Source organism: Tenrec ecaudatus, chromosome 4 (genome assembly GCF_050624435.1).
Source record: "Tenrec ecaudatus isolate mTenEca1 chromosome 4, mTenEca1.hap1, whole genome shotgun sequence".
NCBI lineage: Eukaryota > Metazoa > Chordata > Mammalia > Afrosoricida > Tenrecidae > Tenrec > Tenrec ecaudatus.
The window spans coordinates 166,030,699-166,046,842 of NC_134533.1; the positions used below are offsets into that span (position 1 = coordinate 166,030,699).

A 16,144-nucleotide genomic window follows, 5' to 3' on the forward strand; every position below is an offset into this window, starting at 1 on the left:
AGTGTATAAATCTTAGCAAAACAGACTGTCACAACTTTCTCCTGGAGTGTCGCTGGTGAGTTTGAACCACTAATCTCTTTCTTACTAAGCAGCTAAGCACTTTAACAATTACACCCCCAGGTGTAATTAGGCTCACACCAAAACCCCACTAGCAGTGAGTCCATTTGGATTCAGTGACACTGTAGGAAGAGCAGAGCAGCCAGCCCCTGAGGGTCCCTAGACTTCACGGGGGGTTTGCAGGGGACAGCAGACTGTCTCAGCTCTCTCCCGGGAAGCAGCTGGTGGATTTAAAACATACCTCGGGGTTAGCAGCCTCAAACACAAACAACTGCACCCTTGTGGCCCTCATTAAGGCTCATAGTTCTTCCAAAATACGAATAAGGCCAGACATTGATCTGACCATAGAAACAAAGATTGGGCATAGGAACTAGTCCCCTAGGTATATAACTTGCTGCTTTGGGGCTCAAACACCTGAGATCATAACCAAAGTGTCAACAACATAACATGTTCTCCAAGAAAGAACTAGGAACTGGAATTGGAGTTAATATTTAGCATTATTAACAGATAAAACCAGATAGTTTTCGCTTGAAAATGACTAACCTCCATATAAAAGTTGTGAAGACACGTAAAAATAAAGTATAACTTAGGAGCTCTTTTTCCCTCTCAACCAAATATTCACGTGACTTTTTTAGTCAGCATTCATACAGAACAAAATGAGGTAAACCCAAAAAGTATCTTTGGAGAAAAGAAAACCAGAAACCTTATGAAACATAGCAGAGTTTACCAAGCATTTCAAATAACTGCAATTCCTTAGTGCAGAAGTATTTAGTATTTAATAATCCCAATATTTGGGAAGAGGAAGAATATAACCTTTTATTTAATTTTCTAAATACTAGATATTGACAAATATAAATTAAACCTTGACTAAAGTAAACTATATTCTTACAGTAAAGTCACATAATTTTGACACCATGGATTTTTCATTTAGAGTGAGTTTCTGTGGGTTTTAAATAAACATCCAAAGTGAATTAGAAAGAACTTACCATTTTGTACTGTCTGCATCAGCTAATTCAACCTTATAAGACACGGTATTTCCTGAATCTTCAAAGTCCTCTTCATAAGTGTTCTTAAAATATGTTTCAAAATATGAACATGCTCAATAAATATAGGATTTATCAGTCGGACAACTGAGCATGGTATTTAGCATATTTTCTTAGTAAAAATAATTTCATGAACTCTACAGTTATATGCCAAAAAACACGAGTTTTACAAGAACTCAACAAATTCAATTAGGTGCAGTGGCAGCTATGTCACCCATTTTATTAATATTACCACACTCGCAAACAATGACACCTTGTATTTTACTATGCACGTACTAAAGTGCTAAGTAGATCAGTAATTAAGGTTTTTTAATTCTCTGGTTTACTGTATCAACAATTTTAATGAATATGAGTGTGCACAAATGTGTGTTTATGAGTGTAAGCATGTCTGTATATTTATGTGTCTCTAACCAATCAAATTTAGGCCAAGGAGACATTAAAAATCTGTCTTGACCTAATCTTTAAACCTGAAATTTCAAATCTTCCTTAAATGGATTTTTTAACCGAGCATTAATTTAGCTTTATTAATAAAGAATGTCTCCCGGCAGCATCATGCTCTTTCAAGATCTATTTATATGGAGTCAAAATGACAATAGCAACTCAAAGGATTAAGCAGGTGCCATCACAAGCAATACGTTTATGTTAATAAAAAGGAGCAATGCATAGAAGGGAGGAGTCCTGGTGGCACAGTGGTTATGAATGTGGCTGTTAACCACAAAGTCAGCTGTTCAAGACCACCATCTGCTCCTCAGGAGAAAGAGGGCTCTTTCTGAAAGGTCACAGGAAGGGATGAGTCAACCAGGGCACAGGATAACACTGATGAAACACACAGCATTCCTTTGGTTCTCTGAGGCTTCCCTGAGGCTTCCCCACCCCTCACTGTCAAGAGTCCAGCCCTGCCTACAGTTCTGGCTAGATCAGAGCATGTGCACTGTACAGACACACAGAATCAGGACACAGAGAATCCAGGTCAGATAAACCCCTCAGGAGCACACATGAGAATAGCGATACCAGGAGGGTAGGAGGAGAGGAAGAGGGAACTGAGCATAATGATTGACACATAACACATAACCTCCGCCCCAGGTGAATGAACAACAAAAATATGTGTGAAGCGAGACAGTGGTCTGTGCAAGATAAGAAAAAAATTATAATTTATTAAGGGATCATGAGGGTGGGATGGGGTGGGGGGGGAAGAAGAGCTGATACCAAGAGTTCAAATAGAAAATAATTGTTTAGAAAATTATTATGGCAACAAATGTACAAAAGTGCTAGATACAATTGATGTATGGGTTGTTAGAAGAACTGTAAGAGCTCCCGCTGGAATTATTAAAAATAAATAGATAAAAAGCATACAGTCTCCGAAGCTCACAGGGGCAGCCCCACCTCACCCTACGGGCTCTGTGTGAATTAGAGTGGACTTGATGGCAGGGAGCCTCGGAAAAGGAAGTTGGGAATGATCGCACCAGTCCAAGGATGCAGTCAATGTCTCTGCACTGTGCATTGTAGACACTGTTGAATTGCATACATTTTGATCTACATATTCTCAACAACAAGAATAAATTTGAAAATGTATTTTCGCTAATCTGAACCCTAACCAAAAAACAAGCACAAACAGACAAAACCACACAGTAGACGTCATCAGCGTAAACAAGAAAGAGAGGCATTTCCTCCAGTTAGTGTGTTAAAACTAGTGAGAGAAATTTGTAGAATAAGATACACACACAATTAGCAGATGGCTGGAAAGTTAGAAATATACTGAGTTTGTTACACCTTAAACAAGCTATAGCTAATAATTCTGCTAAATGAAAGACAAGATAGGCACGTTCAAGGCAGTATTATTTTACCGGTATTTTGTTATTATACTAAATCTCTTCAATCTTAAGTACGAATTCATTCTTATCTAGGGAATAATTTTAAATGGCATTCAAGAAACTAAATTTATATGTCAACATTATTAACTAGACATCATGTGATGAGACTTACTTTTGTTATAAAGGTCTGGAAAAACAAAGAATTAAATTGAATGTATCAAATTACATTTCTACAAGGCAAAATATCTTCATAACTCCCTCACGACAAAGCATCAATTCTACTAATAAATATACTCTTGACAGAAAAATTACACGTCATTGTAGGAGGTACGCCGAACTAATTGCTACAAAATCATAGAAACATTTATTAAGCAAAAATACAAAAAAGTGGAGCTATTATTTCTCAGTACATCCTCCATTGGGTCTATGCTTCTGAGGTAGCGTTTCCATCTTTGTGACACTTCCGGGAGGAATCCAGCGTTCTTATATTCACGAATGGAGACGGAAGCTGCGTGTCCTCTGGGGATTCCAGGCCTGCTCCGTTTGAACGCTCTTTGAGTTTGGGAAACAAAAAGATATCTGAAGGCACAAGATGGGAGCTGTAGGGTGGGTGGGGTACAGCTTCCCTGTGAACTTCTCTTAGAGCAGTCTTGGCTCCCCATGAAGACCGGGAAGGTGCGGTCCTGTGGCCCATGAAGATGGGGAAGGTGCGGTCCTGGCTCCCCATGAAGACGGGGAAGGTGCAGTCTTGACTCCCCATGAAGACGGGGAAGGTGTGGTCCTGGCTCCCCATGAAAACGGGGAAGGTGCGGTCCTGTGGTGGAAAAACCTCAGTGCAATGCCTCACTTTTTCCTCGTCAAGGTAGTTCTACATTGGAAAAAAGTCTACCTACGAGTCCTGATGCCAACCTGTATCCTTTACAAAAAATCTATGAAGACAAGCCCTATGCAGTTTTCAAAACAGTATTCATTACCTTTTGAGCTGAATTATCAGACCCTGAATTTAATTTATCCATCCGATCCCATATGAAGCCATTATTTTGATTAGACCTTGCTCTCTAGGTCACATTAATAAATCCAACTTTGGTCTCCAGTTATGATTTATCTTATAAAATCCCCTTCATTACCTTTGATCTTGATTGCATCTTTAAGTTAGTTGACCTACACAATATTTTAGGCACCTATTAAACCGAAAGTTTGCCAAGAGCAAGATGTTCGCTTAAATTTTTAAAATACTGAACCTTGTGAGATCTTATCTTCAATAGATTTTGCATCAATGGTGAGTCCATGGTCTTATTCTACCAATTTCTAGACTTCCGGCCTGGTGTCTCCATGGATCCGTGTTGAGGATTTTCTCTCACTTGGCTCATCTTTGAGGGCCTCCTAACTTTTCTTTAAACATTCGATCCATTTTAAAATGGTTGTTTCCAAGGAGCTTCAATAATTTGGTAAGCTGTTGACTTTAGTTTTGTTAAATGTTTAATATTACCTCTGATACACATACACGCACACACATACACACACACACGCCATGGCTCAGAGTATCCTTTTTGAAGCCACACTAAGGAAACTAAGATAAATACATTACTGAGCTAACTAAACTGCAGCCACCCACGGAGCACAAGAACATGCCTAAACACATCATGTTTGTAATGAACCCAATCTGTATGTGCTGGATCCCTAATAGCAATACTTTTCAAATAGCCCTCGTTTTCCCCTGAGTTTGCCTAAATTCAACCACTTGAAAGCTTCCTATTAAACTGTATAGAATTATGAAAAAAATCTATTGAAAGTAATGTGTAGTTGAAAACATACATGACTAATTTCCCATGAGTTCAGAAATGTAAATGATCATTACACACTTACATCATCCAGTTCTACTATCTTCAGAGACGGTTCAGGTCTCTCTATTTTACATTCTTCTACAGGTAGAAAAAGAGCTGGGTGCTGTACTTTAGTCACCAGAACTAGAAAATCAGATTAGAAAACAATATCAAAGGATATATGTTAGCTGATAATATCAATATTCTTTCTTTAAAGTAGTGTAACCAACAACAGACTGGCTAGCCACAGAAAGATATAAACACTCTCAAGTTCCCTGATCACACTGAATTAGCATTCAGTTTTTAAATCAAACTATCTTAATTAAAGCAAAATAAATCTAAGAAATGGAAAGAAGAGAAAATAAATTATTTTTATGTGGAAATGGAGATCAAGGGCTAAATATTCAAGTTTTGGGTGAAACATTAAAGAAAACCAAAAGCAGCTGCTGATTAATTCTTGGTGTATTTAATTTGAAATAATAAATTGGGAAATATCTAATCATGCCTGAACTAACCATCATGCTCTTCATCACTTCCATTTGGAGAAAATGGTGTCTCGTTAGTGGTTTCAGATGAATGCATGGATTTATCTGGTTGTGTGTTAGGAAGTTGGTCCTGTGGAGTTCTATAAAATAAATAAAATAAAACACATGATCTGAAACTTTTCCAGACACGACCTTGACTTACTTAACAAATGAGTATAGAAAGTTAATGACAATACTATAACTGTACCTTCAAGGAAAAAAAAGAAAAATTATACAACAATAGCTACTAAAATAACTGTACATGAAATGGACGCTGTATATAACATTTTGAATTGCATAGTTCCTGTGTCAAAGTTATGATAACACTGGCTTAGGAGTGGCTCCTCACTCCATGTGTCAAAACAGAACCATGCTCCCTCGTGGTTCCTTTTACACTTTAATGATTTGTTTTTGTTCCTGTTGCTGCTAAACACCATAGAAGCACACACCACTGAAGCCATCTCTACCTGTGCAAATCAGATACACTGATGAAAGTCTCTAAGCTGTGCAATCAGTCTCACCTTCCCTTCCAAGCTGTCCCCTCCTCTTAACATAAGCTCCATGTCGCCTACATTTCCTATCTTGTGTTCCCATTTGTATTTGCAAGTCAGGCAGCAGGTGAGTGCATTAACCCTTTGTGCCACCCTGGGTCTCTACAGCCAGATAGAGTCCACTAAGCATAGCACCTTATTTAAAAGACTGACATCTGAATGTGTGTTGGATCTCACTGCATAGACCTTATATTGGTGAGTGCAGAGAAAACATAAGGACGTTTTGAAAAGCTTCCACCAAGGTAGTCTCCCTCAAACTCACTGCTATTGAATTGGTTCTCACTCATAGTGATCATGTAGGAAAACGTAGAACTTCCCCTGTGTATTTCTGAGAATGTAGCTCTTCGTGGAAGTAGAAAGCTCCATCTTTTTCCCAAGGAGCAGTTCGTGGTTTTGAACTTCTGGACTTGTAGTTAGTAACTCAACACATAACCACTACACCTGATCATCACCTGGTGATTAAGACAAATACTAAGAAAACAAGAAGTAGTATTCTTACAGGAAAAAAATGGCAACAAATCAATTAAGGCACAAACAAAAAAAATCATTGGGAAGCTTAATATAAGAGTGTCCTCAGAACTAGGACATATTGGGGGGTGGGGGTCGCAGTGTTAGATCAACCAACCTTTTTCTAACTGTTATTACCCAAAACTTTCATTAAGAATCTTTGGAAAGGGAAACAATGTTTAGTGAAATGTGATGTTAGCCACCTATTGGTGGGGTTTCTATTCATTTCCCAATCTTTGGTCTCACTCAAGCAAGGGTTTCCCTTTAAGACAACCTTTAATCTGACTACAGCAAGATTTTCTGGAGCAACACAAAACAAACAAACAAACAAACAAAAACACAGACCTAGTTCATACTGAGGAAACTTACACTGCAGAGCAGAAGCCAGTGAGCCAGTGAACCCCACACATTGACAGTCCATGTACCAACTCTTAAGACCAAAGACCTCAAACAAGTCTATGTCTGTGAACTACTCAGAGCCACTGGAGGAAAAAAAATGTTTTAAAAAGCCTCAGACCATGCATCTCTTCACCTGGAACATTTTGAACCCTTAATGTAGAGCAGATTAGGAGAGATTTCTAATCAAGTAGGTAGGGTGACTTGCTGCCTTGTATAAATCAGAAATACTGCCAAAGGAGAGACATTCGCTTCCGATCCTATGATGAATAAAGAGAGGGAATGATAGTAGACAGGGGACCAAAAGTGGAGACAGCTGGACCAGCAATAAAGATAAAGGAAAGGGTTGTTACTCATTAGACGGAGAAGGCTGCACTGTGGGGTTCCTGTGAGCTCTAGTCCCCTCAGTTACATAGTGAGGCCTTCTCTGTCGTCATGAAAAATTCAAGCTGTTTTTCACAGGGATTGCCTCAAAGACTGAGAGCCCAATGCCATCTAGTGGGAACAGAAACTGCTTGGATTGAAGTTTCCAGAATCTCTCACTCCAGGAGTCCCCTTAAAAATCTCTGAACAGATTTGCTTAGGGAAAAAGGCACCTTTCTTGACCATTCTAGTCATGGCTCTCCTTTCTGAGGGCCGCTACCAATAACCAGAGTAATCATGTCTCCTGATAAAAGATAAGCATCTGATTCCAGAGACAAAAGGCAGCATGATTTGACTTCAATAGCATCAGGACAAAGCAAATTTATAAGGGTAGAAAATCGATGGGCGGTTACCAGGGGTTGCAGAAGGCAAGGGAGCGTAGCCACCCAGGTGGAGTATGAGTGAATTCTGGGAGTGATGAAACTTTTGTTTTTGTTACTATGGTGGCTCGATGATTCTATGCATGTGTAAGAACTCACAGACTGTCCACCACAATTTCAATCGACTTCCAAAGAACAAGTCAAACTGTCTCAGAAGAAGTATGGCCAGAACGCTCCTTAGAGGCAAGGATGGCTGGACTTTTTCTTCACATAATTTGGACATGTCAGGGAAGACCAGTTCCTGGAGAAGGACAGCATGCTTGGTAAAGTAGAGGGCAGGGGACAGAATGAAGGCCCCCTGACAAGATGGATTGACACAGTGGTGACAGCAATGGGCTGACATACCAACAATGGTGAGGCTGGCACAGGAAAGGAAAGCCTTTTATTCTGTTGTACAAAGGGGGTCACTGTGACGGGGACTGTACAATGAGACCTAAGAACAACAACAAACGTTTCTGTGAAAGAGCAACCACATTACGAATGACTAAACCACACTGAAGGAGTTGGGAAACAAAGGTGGAACCTGAGAACTGGACTGGATTCAAGAGGCTCAAGGCAAAGAGCAGTGTGCACTAATGACGGCTCCTGTGCTTCTCCCAGGCGTTGTGGGTGCTGCTGCTGCTGCCAGGTGTTGCGCAGTTCTAGCTCAGAATGACGGACACGGGTGCAAGAACAGGACGCTGCTGCCCTGAGACGTCATCACAACCCTTGCTATGTGGAAGCACAATATCGCTGCCACTGCCTCAATCCATCTACTTTTCTTGTCTGATCACATCCTTAAGAGTGAGCAATTCCAAAACGACCTTAAATGTATAACAGGATTAAAGTAGCAAATATATTATGGATAATGGAATCCAGATTTATCCTTATAACGAAGAAAAAACATAAGATAAGCAATGAAAATTGCCAAATGAAGTCTTGCTGCTAGTCTGCAGTCAGAGGTGTACAACCCCCTGTTTACTTTAATAGGCATTCGGGTATATAGCTACAGATAATACATGTAGCTGTATGCGTCTTATAAATGGGCTAGTATATTTGCATAGCTGTTTCCTAGCTTGGTCCCCTGAGAAGAGGTATAGTTCAGGTAGCCATGAATTCATTAGCAATCCTATTTTCTTTCCAGAGTAAAGACAACAGGGTCCTTTGGAGAAGTGATCCCAAGTGTGGGGAAGGGAGAACCCATCGTGGATGCTAGGAAAATAGATGTTCAACGAGCTCAATACAAACAAAACAAAAATCAAACCGTGAACATGCACGCTCCAGAGACTAGCAGCATCCAGCTCTGTGTCAGCTGGGATCTGTGAGAAATTTAGAAACTCAAGCCCCATCATAGGCCAATCTACTGCCAAAATTACATCTTCTAGGCAATTCATAAGCACGGCTGTGGAGTAAATTGAGTCGGAGGTCTTTCATGGTACTTTCCAAATCTGGAATTCTATGGCTCTTACATGATGTTAAAATGATAAATTATGCTAGTATTTATTAGTTTAATATTTTAAATAATCTATGAAATATGGCAGCCAATGATATAGTCTTTAAGTAAAATATACCTGATTACTATTAATAAAGCTGTAAAGGTTTAATTATCTTAAAAGTAGATTCTAAGAGTGTAGTTTTCAAAGTTTATGCAAATGTAAGTCTGAGAGTAATTCTTCAAAGTAATCTATAATTTATACAGTATTTTTGCTATTATTCTTAAATTCCCTACCACATGTGTCTTTTCCCCATAAGTACACTTCCATTTCTCAAGGCAAACTCTAAATTAATGATGTATCATACTCATAAGTAAAATTAAAATTCTCATTACAATTTCTAATTAGATGCTTCAAAGGGATTTCAGATTTCTTTAAAATTATATATGCAAATAGAAAGCATATATATAAAACTGTTACCAAATGGAATATCACCCAATAAGGAATATAGTTTTTATATTTCTTACTAATGTAAAACTTTAGATAATACCTCCTATGTTTCTTAAGCCATAATTTGTCCATATAGGATAGACTGTCTTCTTTAAATTCAATCTCCAGTGGTTCTCTCCATACTTTCATGTTTGTCTGTACTTCACATGCTGCCATTGAGTCTACAAAAGTTAATACAATGTGTGTAAGCAATGTAACATCGTCCATGAAATGATCACATCTTCCATTATAATATAGAACTTTGAGGCATAAAGATTTTGATATTTATTCATATGATCAACATTTTTAGGTTAAACAATGCATAAGACATAAATAATGGTCCTATATTAAAGAATCCTATGCAATTTGTTTCAATAATCCCTTAAAATTTAACGATCTTATTATTCACTAGTATTTTGCAAGCAACTAATTACCTAAAGGAGAAAAAGAAATATAAGCAGAAGTATTACATATTCTATCAACACATATACATAATGGTATGTGTAATAACTACTGACAATAATATTTACATGTTATGGGAAACAGAAAATAAATAATTTGGAGTGTTACCTCCTGCAGGAGACAATAGTCTCATGAATTTATATATATCTACAAAGCAATTTACTTTTAGGTGCTTAAAATATTTCTCAAGTGTTACTAAATTAAAATCCCTATTAAGAGATACTTAAAAATAATGAAGATTTCTTGGGGGGATAAAAGCAATAAATCCAATTCTGCTAGTCTCTCTATTATCCAGCTATTACTCCTGTTCATGACAGTGAAAAAGAGACAGAAAAAGTAAGAGGAAAATAAAAAGAACTTGGAAATAAACTTGAAAATTAACGTTGTCCCAACTTTGTACTCTGGACTGGAAGGGCTCATTTTCAGAAACAGCAAATTATCAGCAGCAGAAATAAACTAAATGAGCGTGAATAATCCCACTCCTACTTTTGCAAAGAGGACAGTTAAGAATGAAGAAAGCACTTAGAAGATGTCCTGAAAACCACTACCAGAATCCATTAAACTAAAAGAACATGAATTCAAGCCATAAGGAAGTGGTAGGAAAAAGGAAACGTCCCTACCTGGAGTCGCCTTTTCTTTACAAGACAAAGGATGTCTTGACATGAGAACTTAGTAAAACAAAATACACACTTTTTTTTTCCTGTGCAGATCAAAAAGAAGGGTCATTATGCTTAAGAGATAATTACAAACCCAGAATAGTGATTTGCGGAAAGCATTTTAAAAGTTGGCATAAGAATCCCTTCTCTGCCATGGTTGTTTGCTATCACTGAGGCAATTCCAATCAGTACTAGGTTCTCACAAGGGAAAAATGAGAGCTGTTATGGATTAAATTATCCTTCTCCCCACCACCACCACCACACAAAACACACATTCAAGTTCTAAGCCCCCGTATCTAATCCCCAGTATAAATAGCCTTGTTTAGAACTAGGGTCTTTGCTCTTTGGAGATGTTATTAATTAAGTTCACAGGAGGCTGTACAGATACAGGGTGCATACAAACCCAGGATGAGTGGTGTCTTCATAAAAGAGGAGATGATGAGACAGACAGGGAAAGTGAACATGGGAAGAGGGAGGCAGTGATTTGGAGTGATACACCGATCAGTCAAGAAACACCAAGCCTCACTGACCATTGTGAGAAGTTAGGAGAAAAGCATGGCACAGAGGCGTCTTCAGAGAGCTCTGGAAGAATCAATATGGCAGATCCTAATTTAGGACTCATATCTTCCCGAGCTGTGAGACAAACATCTGTTCTTATAAACCAACTGATACTCCTGGCAAATAGATTAATGCTACTTTCTAAAAGAGCCATTGGCTATTTAGTGCTTTCAGCAGGATGTCGACTTAGGATTGTTTATAGTAAATGTAGAATATATGAAATTATGAGGCAGGGTCCCTATAAAACAAGCCTCATAAACTATGTACCAGACTTGGCTTTGCTTGCAGACTTCATGCTTTACTGGCTACTTTTGTAGGCGGGGGAAAGCGGGGGTTGCCTCTTTGCAATTTCAGAGAAAGTTTACAGAGTGAATTGGGTTTCCATTCAACAGTTCATAGACATTTTGTTTTGTGACATTGATTGCAATGTGACATCACTCTTCCCTCTTCTTCACCATGCTGCCCAAACCCATTGTCCAATTCTTTGCGGACTGCTGATATTCACCACTGGCCAGAGAGTGCACTCTGAGCTCAGATAGATTTTTTTTTTTGAAAGACTGCCTACGTCCCTGGTGTTACTACTCACTTTATAGACCTCTTTATTGTTTGATGGAAATTGGAGCCACTGGCGACTTTTAGGGGAAACGTCCAGGCTATGCTGCATGGCACATGTTCTAGCTAGTTTTCTTGATCAACAGCACACACATTTCCAGGTGAGAGCGTGGCTGGAATGCTGAAGGAAGTGCTAAAGACCAGAGTGGCTGAGACTGAGTAAGCAAGGGGAGCATGAAGAGGAGAACTTTCAGTGATAGCAGGTAGAACCGAATCACATAGAACCTATGAAGTCCTCTTATAAAGGTCTTTGTTTTTGCTCTGAGGAAAATAAACAGCCCTGTACAAGTCAAACTCAAAATCAAGCATGGAAATTGAAACACGGCTAAACTAAATTAAATGACCAGAAAATTTATACAAAGGTGCTCAATACTATTTTTAGTAAGAGAGTAAGTATATATAGTATGTAATATAGATGCTTACATGCAGGAGGCTTGGTGGCAGAGTGGGGAAGCTTGGGACTGCTACATGGTACTTCAAGCACATGAGCTATTTCCTCAGGACAAAAGGAGTCTGCTGCTTCCATAAAAATGCACACAGCCTCAGAAATCCTACATAAGGTCACTACGAGTTTGGCTATATGGCAGTGTTTTGTTTTCTCTCTTTTGGTAGTATATGAAAATTATGTATTCATTACTACAAGTATGTATGTATATGTAGTCTATAAATATATTAAAAAAAACAAATGTACCATATGCTGGTCCTTTTAGACAAGGAACAATGCAGGTCTAACAATATTAAGCATTGACAATAATGTGATAAAGTTGTAGGTGGGAATATGAATTGGTACAAATACTTCGGGAAATAATTCAGCTTTAATAATAGCTGAAGAAATAGACACATTGTGACCCAGCTATTCCATTTCTTGGATGTCTATTCCTACGTATAGACATTCTAGAAATGTGTGCACATATGTACCTAAAGATCTAACCAAGAATGTGCATAATAGCAAGAAATGTAACAGCAAAAGTGGGAAATAGTCCATATAAAACTATCAACATTAAAATGGATTCATATAATGCAAGACTATTTGGTTGTGAAAATAAAATAGAGCTGTGCATGTCTTCATGGGTCTATCTCAGTATCCTACTATTGAGTGAAAAAAGCCACCACAGAGTCCCGATGGAAAATATGCATTTTTATAGTGGTCACATGCAGGCCAGTTAACAGTTCAATGTTTAGAGATATTGTCATGTAATAAGCTAGGAGGAAATCAAAGGTAAAGAAAACATAAAATGTATGTTAGTATTAAACTCTTAAAGAGATGAGAAGATGCATAAGAAACAACAAAAAATAATTTATAAATTATAAGGGTTTATGAAGGAGGGAGGGTGGGGGAGGGAGGGGCAAAAATGAGGAGCTGATATCAAGGGCTCAACTAGAAAGAAAATGTTTTGAGAGGGATGATGGCAACAAATGTACAAATGTGCTTGACACAATGGACGGATGTATGGATTGTAATAAGAGTTGTACGAGCCCCCAATAAAATTATTTTTTAAAAACAACAAAAAAAGAAAAACACATATTCAAGTGTCATGAAATATCATGAATTGGGTCTCTCTTTTGTAACAGTAAAGACTCGCCATGGCACTCTGCCTGGTAAAGTACAGGAGCATCAAAATGAGGAAGGCCCTCAACAAGATGGACTCGCACAGTGGCGCCGACAATCCGTGTGCTCACACATAAGAACAATGGTGAGAGTGAAGGTCGGCCGGGCACTGCCTGGCGCTGCTGTACATAGCATCGTCTGGTCAGAACTGACTCAATGGCATTTAACAATAACTATTACCTGTATCAGTTTATAAATGTTCTTTTTTACCCATTTATTACATTGTATAAAACCTATTAGAAAAGAATATGAACACCACATAATAATCTGGATCTAAAACATACATATATATTAAATGACAGATTTCAGCAGCAAATATCCTTAATGATGTCACAGCAGCAGGCACACAGCCGACCTCACTTCTCTATTTAAAAAATGTTTTAATGATAATCGCTCCACTGATCTTTGTCTGTCTCTTCTTTCTGTGAGTCCCCTACTGTGATTCTTGTGCTACAGAGCAATTCTTTGCTCCAGGAGAGCCAGTTACCTATACCTTCATTCAGCTCCCTGATCATTGTGTGCACTCTCTAACACAGTCTGCATTTTCTGTTTCCAGCCCCAAATCCTGATTCATATATCTAGATCTCAACTCAAAACTTGGTTTTGGGTTTTGAAGGGAACCGTTGCCCAACCATCTTAAAGAGCCATACAGCGAGAACCGTTCATTTAAAGCCACTGACAGCAATGCCGTGGCACTAAGAACACAGGTAGAAAATATAGCTACTACCAAACCTAAGTACATCAGGAAGGAAAGAGGTAGTAAATACCTCTATGTACTTCTCTCCAAGTTCTGTTAGTGTCTCTGACCAACAAAGTATAACCAGAAACCAGAGTAAGAGACCCGTGTTAGATGCCTTTGAGTGAGTTCTGACTCACAGTGACCCTGTGTGCAAGAGAACCAAACACTGCCTATTGTGGGTTGTGAGTCGTCTTCAGTATTGTCATGTTGGAGCCCCGGTTGCAGCCACTGTATAAATCCATCTCTTCGAGGGTCGTCCTGTTTTCCACCCCCTTCTTTATCAAGCACGATGTCCTCTTCCAGGTACTGGTCTCTCCTGAGAACATGTCCAAAGTATGGAAGATGAAGTCTCACCATGCTCGCTTCTAAACAGCATTCTGGTTGCACTTGTTCCAAGACTCATTTGTTTGTTCTGGCAATCTGCGGGACTGTCAATATTTTCTGCCAACCATGTGATTCAGAAACATCAATTCTGCACTGCTCTTTCTTTATACAAAGTGTAACTTTCATATGCATAAAAGGTCATTAAAAATTAAAAATATACCTTACTGTGTTAGTTCAGGTTGACTAGAGAAACAAATTCATAGACACTCATACATGTACAAGAAAGAGCTTTATATAAAGAGTAATTTTATATTAAGAACACATGCCAGCCCAGTCCAGATCAAGTGTATAAGTCCAATATTAGCCTGTATGTCCAATACCAGTCTATAAATTTCCTCTTCAAACTCACACACCACATGCAATGACGCCAAATGTAGGAAAATCACAGGCCTGTGGGTAGAAAGTCTTGTAGATAAAGTGGGGTGGAAGCATCTCAGCACTGTTGTGGGTCTCCACATGGTTCCTCCAGCTCCAGGGCTCTGGCTCCATCAGTCAACAGAAAAGACAAGCAGAGAGTGTATCTGTCCCAACTCCAGGGAGGAAGACAGGAGTTCCCAGAATCCTCAGAAGGCCATGCCCACACAGAGGTCTCATTGTCTATGACCTGGTTGACGGGGTGGACTCTATCCCTTCGCAAGCTGACAGATTATGTAACTGCCTTCAGAGTGACCTCCTTACTCTTCAACACCAGCATATTATATACCCAATGTATTGTGTCATTTGATTTCTTGATGGCTACTTCCATTACCATGGATTATAAATATAAGCAAGATAAAATCCTTGACGATGTCAATATTTTCCTCATTTACCCTTATATCATCTATTGATCCAGGTGTGCAGATTTTGGTTATCTTTACATTGGGTTACAAGCTCTATTGAAGGCTTCCATCCTTGACGTGTATCAGCAAGTGCTTCAAGTCTTCCTTGCTTTCAGCAAACATGATGGCATCATCTGTGTAACAATAGCTCCTAATAAGCCTTCCTCAATCCCAAAGCCATGCTGTTCTTCATATAGCCCAGCTCCTCCATTATTTGCTTAGCATACAGAATGAAAAAGTAGTGTAAAAGAACCCAAGCCTGTGGCATATTAAACCACAAAATATTCCCGTTTCCTGCAAACAGTTGCCTCCTGTAAAATGTACAGGTTCTGTGTGCACACAAGGAAGTGCTCTGGAGTTCCCATTCTTCTCAATGCTGTCCGTAGTCTGTTATGATCCATATAGATGAATGTGTTTGCACAGTCGATGATACAAAACGACATCTGTCTGAAGTGAGAGGCCAAGACCAGACACACCAGAGGCCAAGGCAGTGAGACTTTGAGACCCAACAAAGGAGCAGTGCTGGGGCAATGACACTGTGAGACAGAGCAGCAAGCTTCCTTCCAGGCACATGGAGACAAAGGCCAAGGAACCACGTGACTAACAGGCTGAGGCCTAAAAAGAGACTGCTGGCTAAAGAGAGGTTTTCCTGTGAACCAATGACTGTGTCCTTAATGCCTATTAATCATGGATTATGGTAATATGTTAATACCCACTAATAAAAGTCTTTAAATGTTAGCATTGTTGGTGAGTTTTGTGTGGCCACTGCCACCAATTATTGAGCCAAGCACAGATGTAGAGTGCCGTGGGAGGAGTCGTTGGTGTCAGAATAGGGAAAGAAGGATGAAGAGCGGGGGCATGTGTGACCCTTGACTGTGACAACAGAGAAG

At 39.1% G+C, this 16,144-nt stretch overlaps 1 protein-coding gene across 2 annotated transcripts in view; it reads right to left on the minus strand.

Moving 5' to 3' along the window:
• Positions 1 to 16,144, minus strand: part of ZBBX (zinc finger B-box domain containing) — a 140,844-nt gene that overhangs the window by 44,973 nt on the left and 79,727 nt on the right. For both annotated transcript variants that reach the window (XM_075548891.1, XM_075548890.1), the window contains exons 9-12: positions 9,478 to 9,598; positions 5,250 to 5,359; positions 4,778 to 4,878; positions 1,044 to 1,126 (exon numbers count right to left, since the gene is read on the minus strand). In XM_075548891.1, coding sequence (XP_075405006.1) covers positions 1,044 to 1,126; positions 4,778 to 4,878; positions 5,250 to 5,359; positions 9,478 to 9,598 — 415 coding nt within the window. The remainder of the gene's footprint in view (positions 1 to 1,043; positions 1,127 to 4,777; positions 4,879 to 5,249; positions 5,360 to 9,477; positions 9,599 to 16,144) is intronic.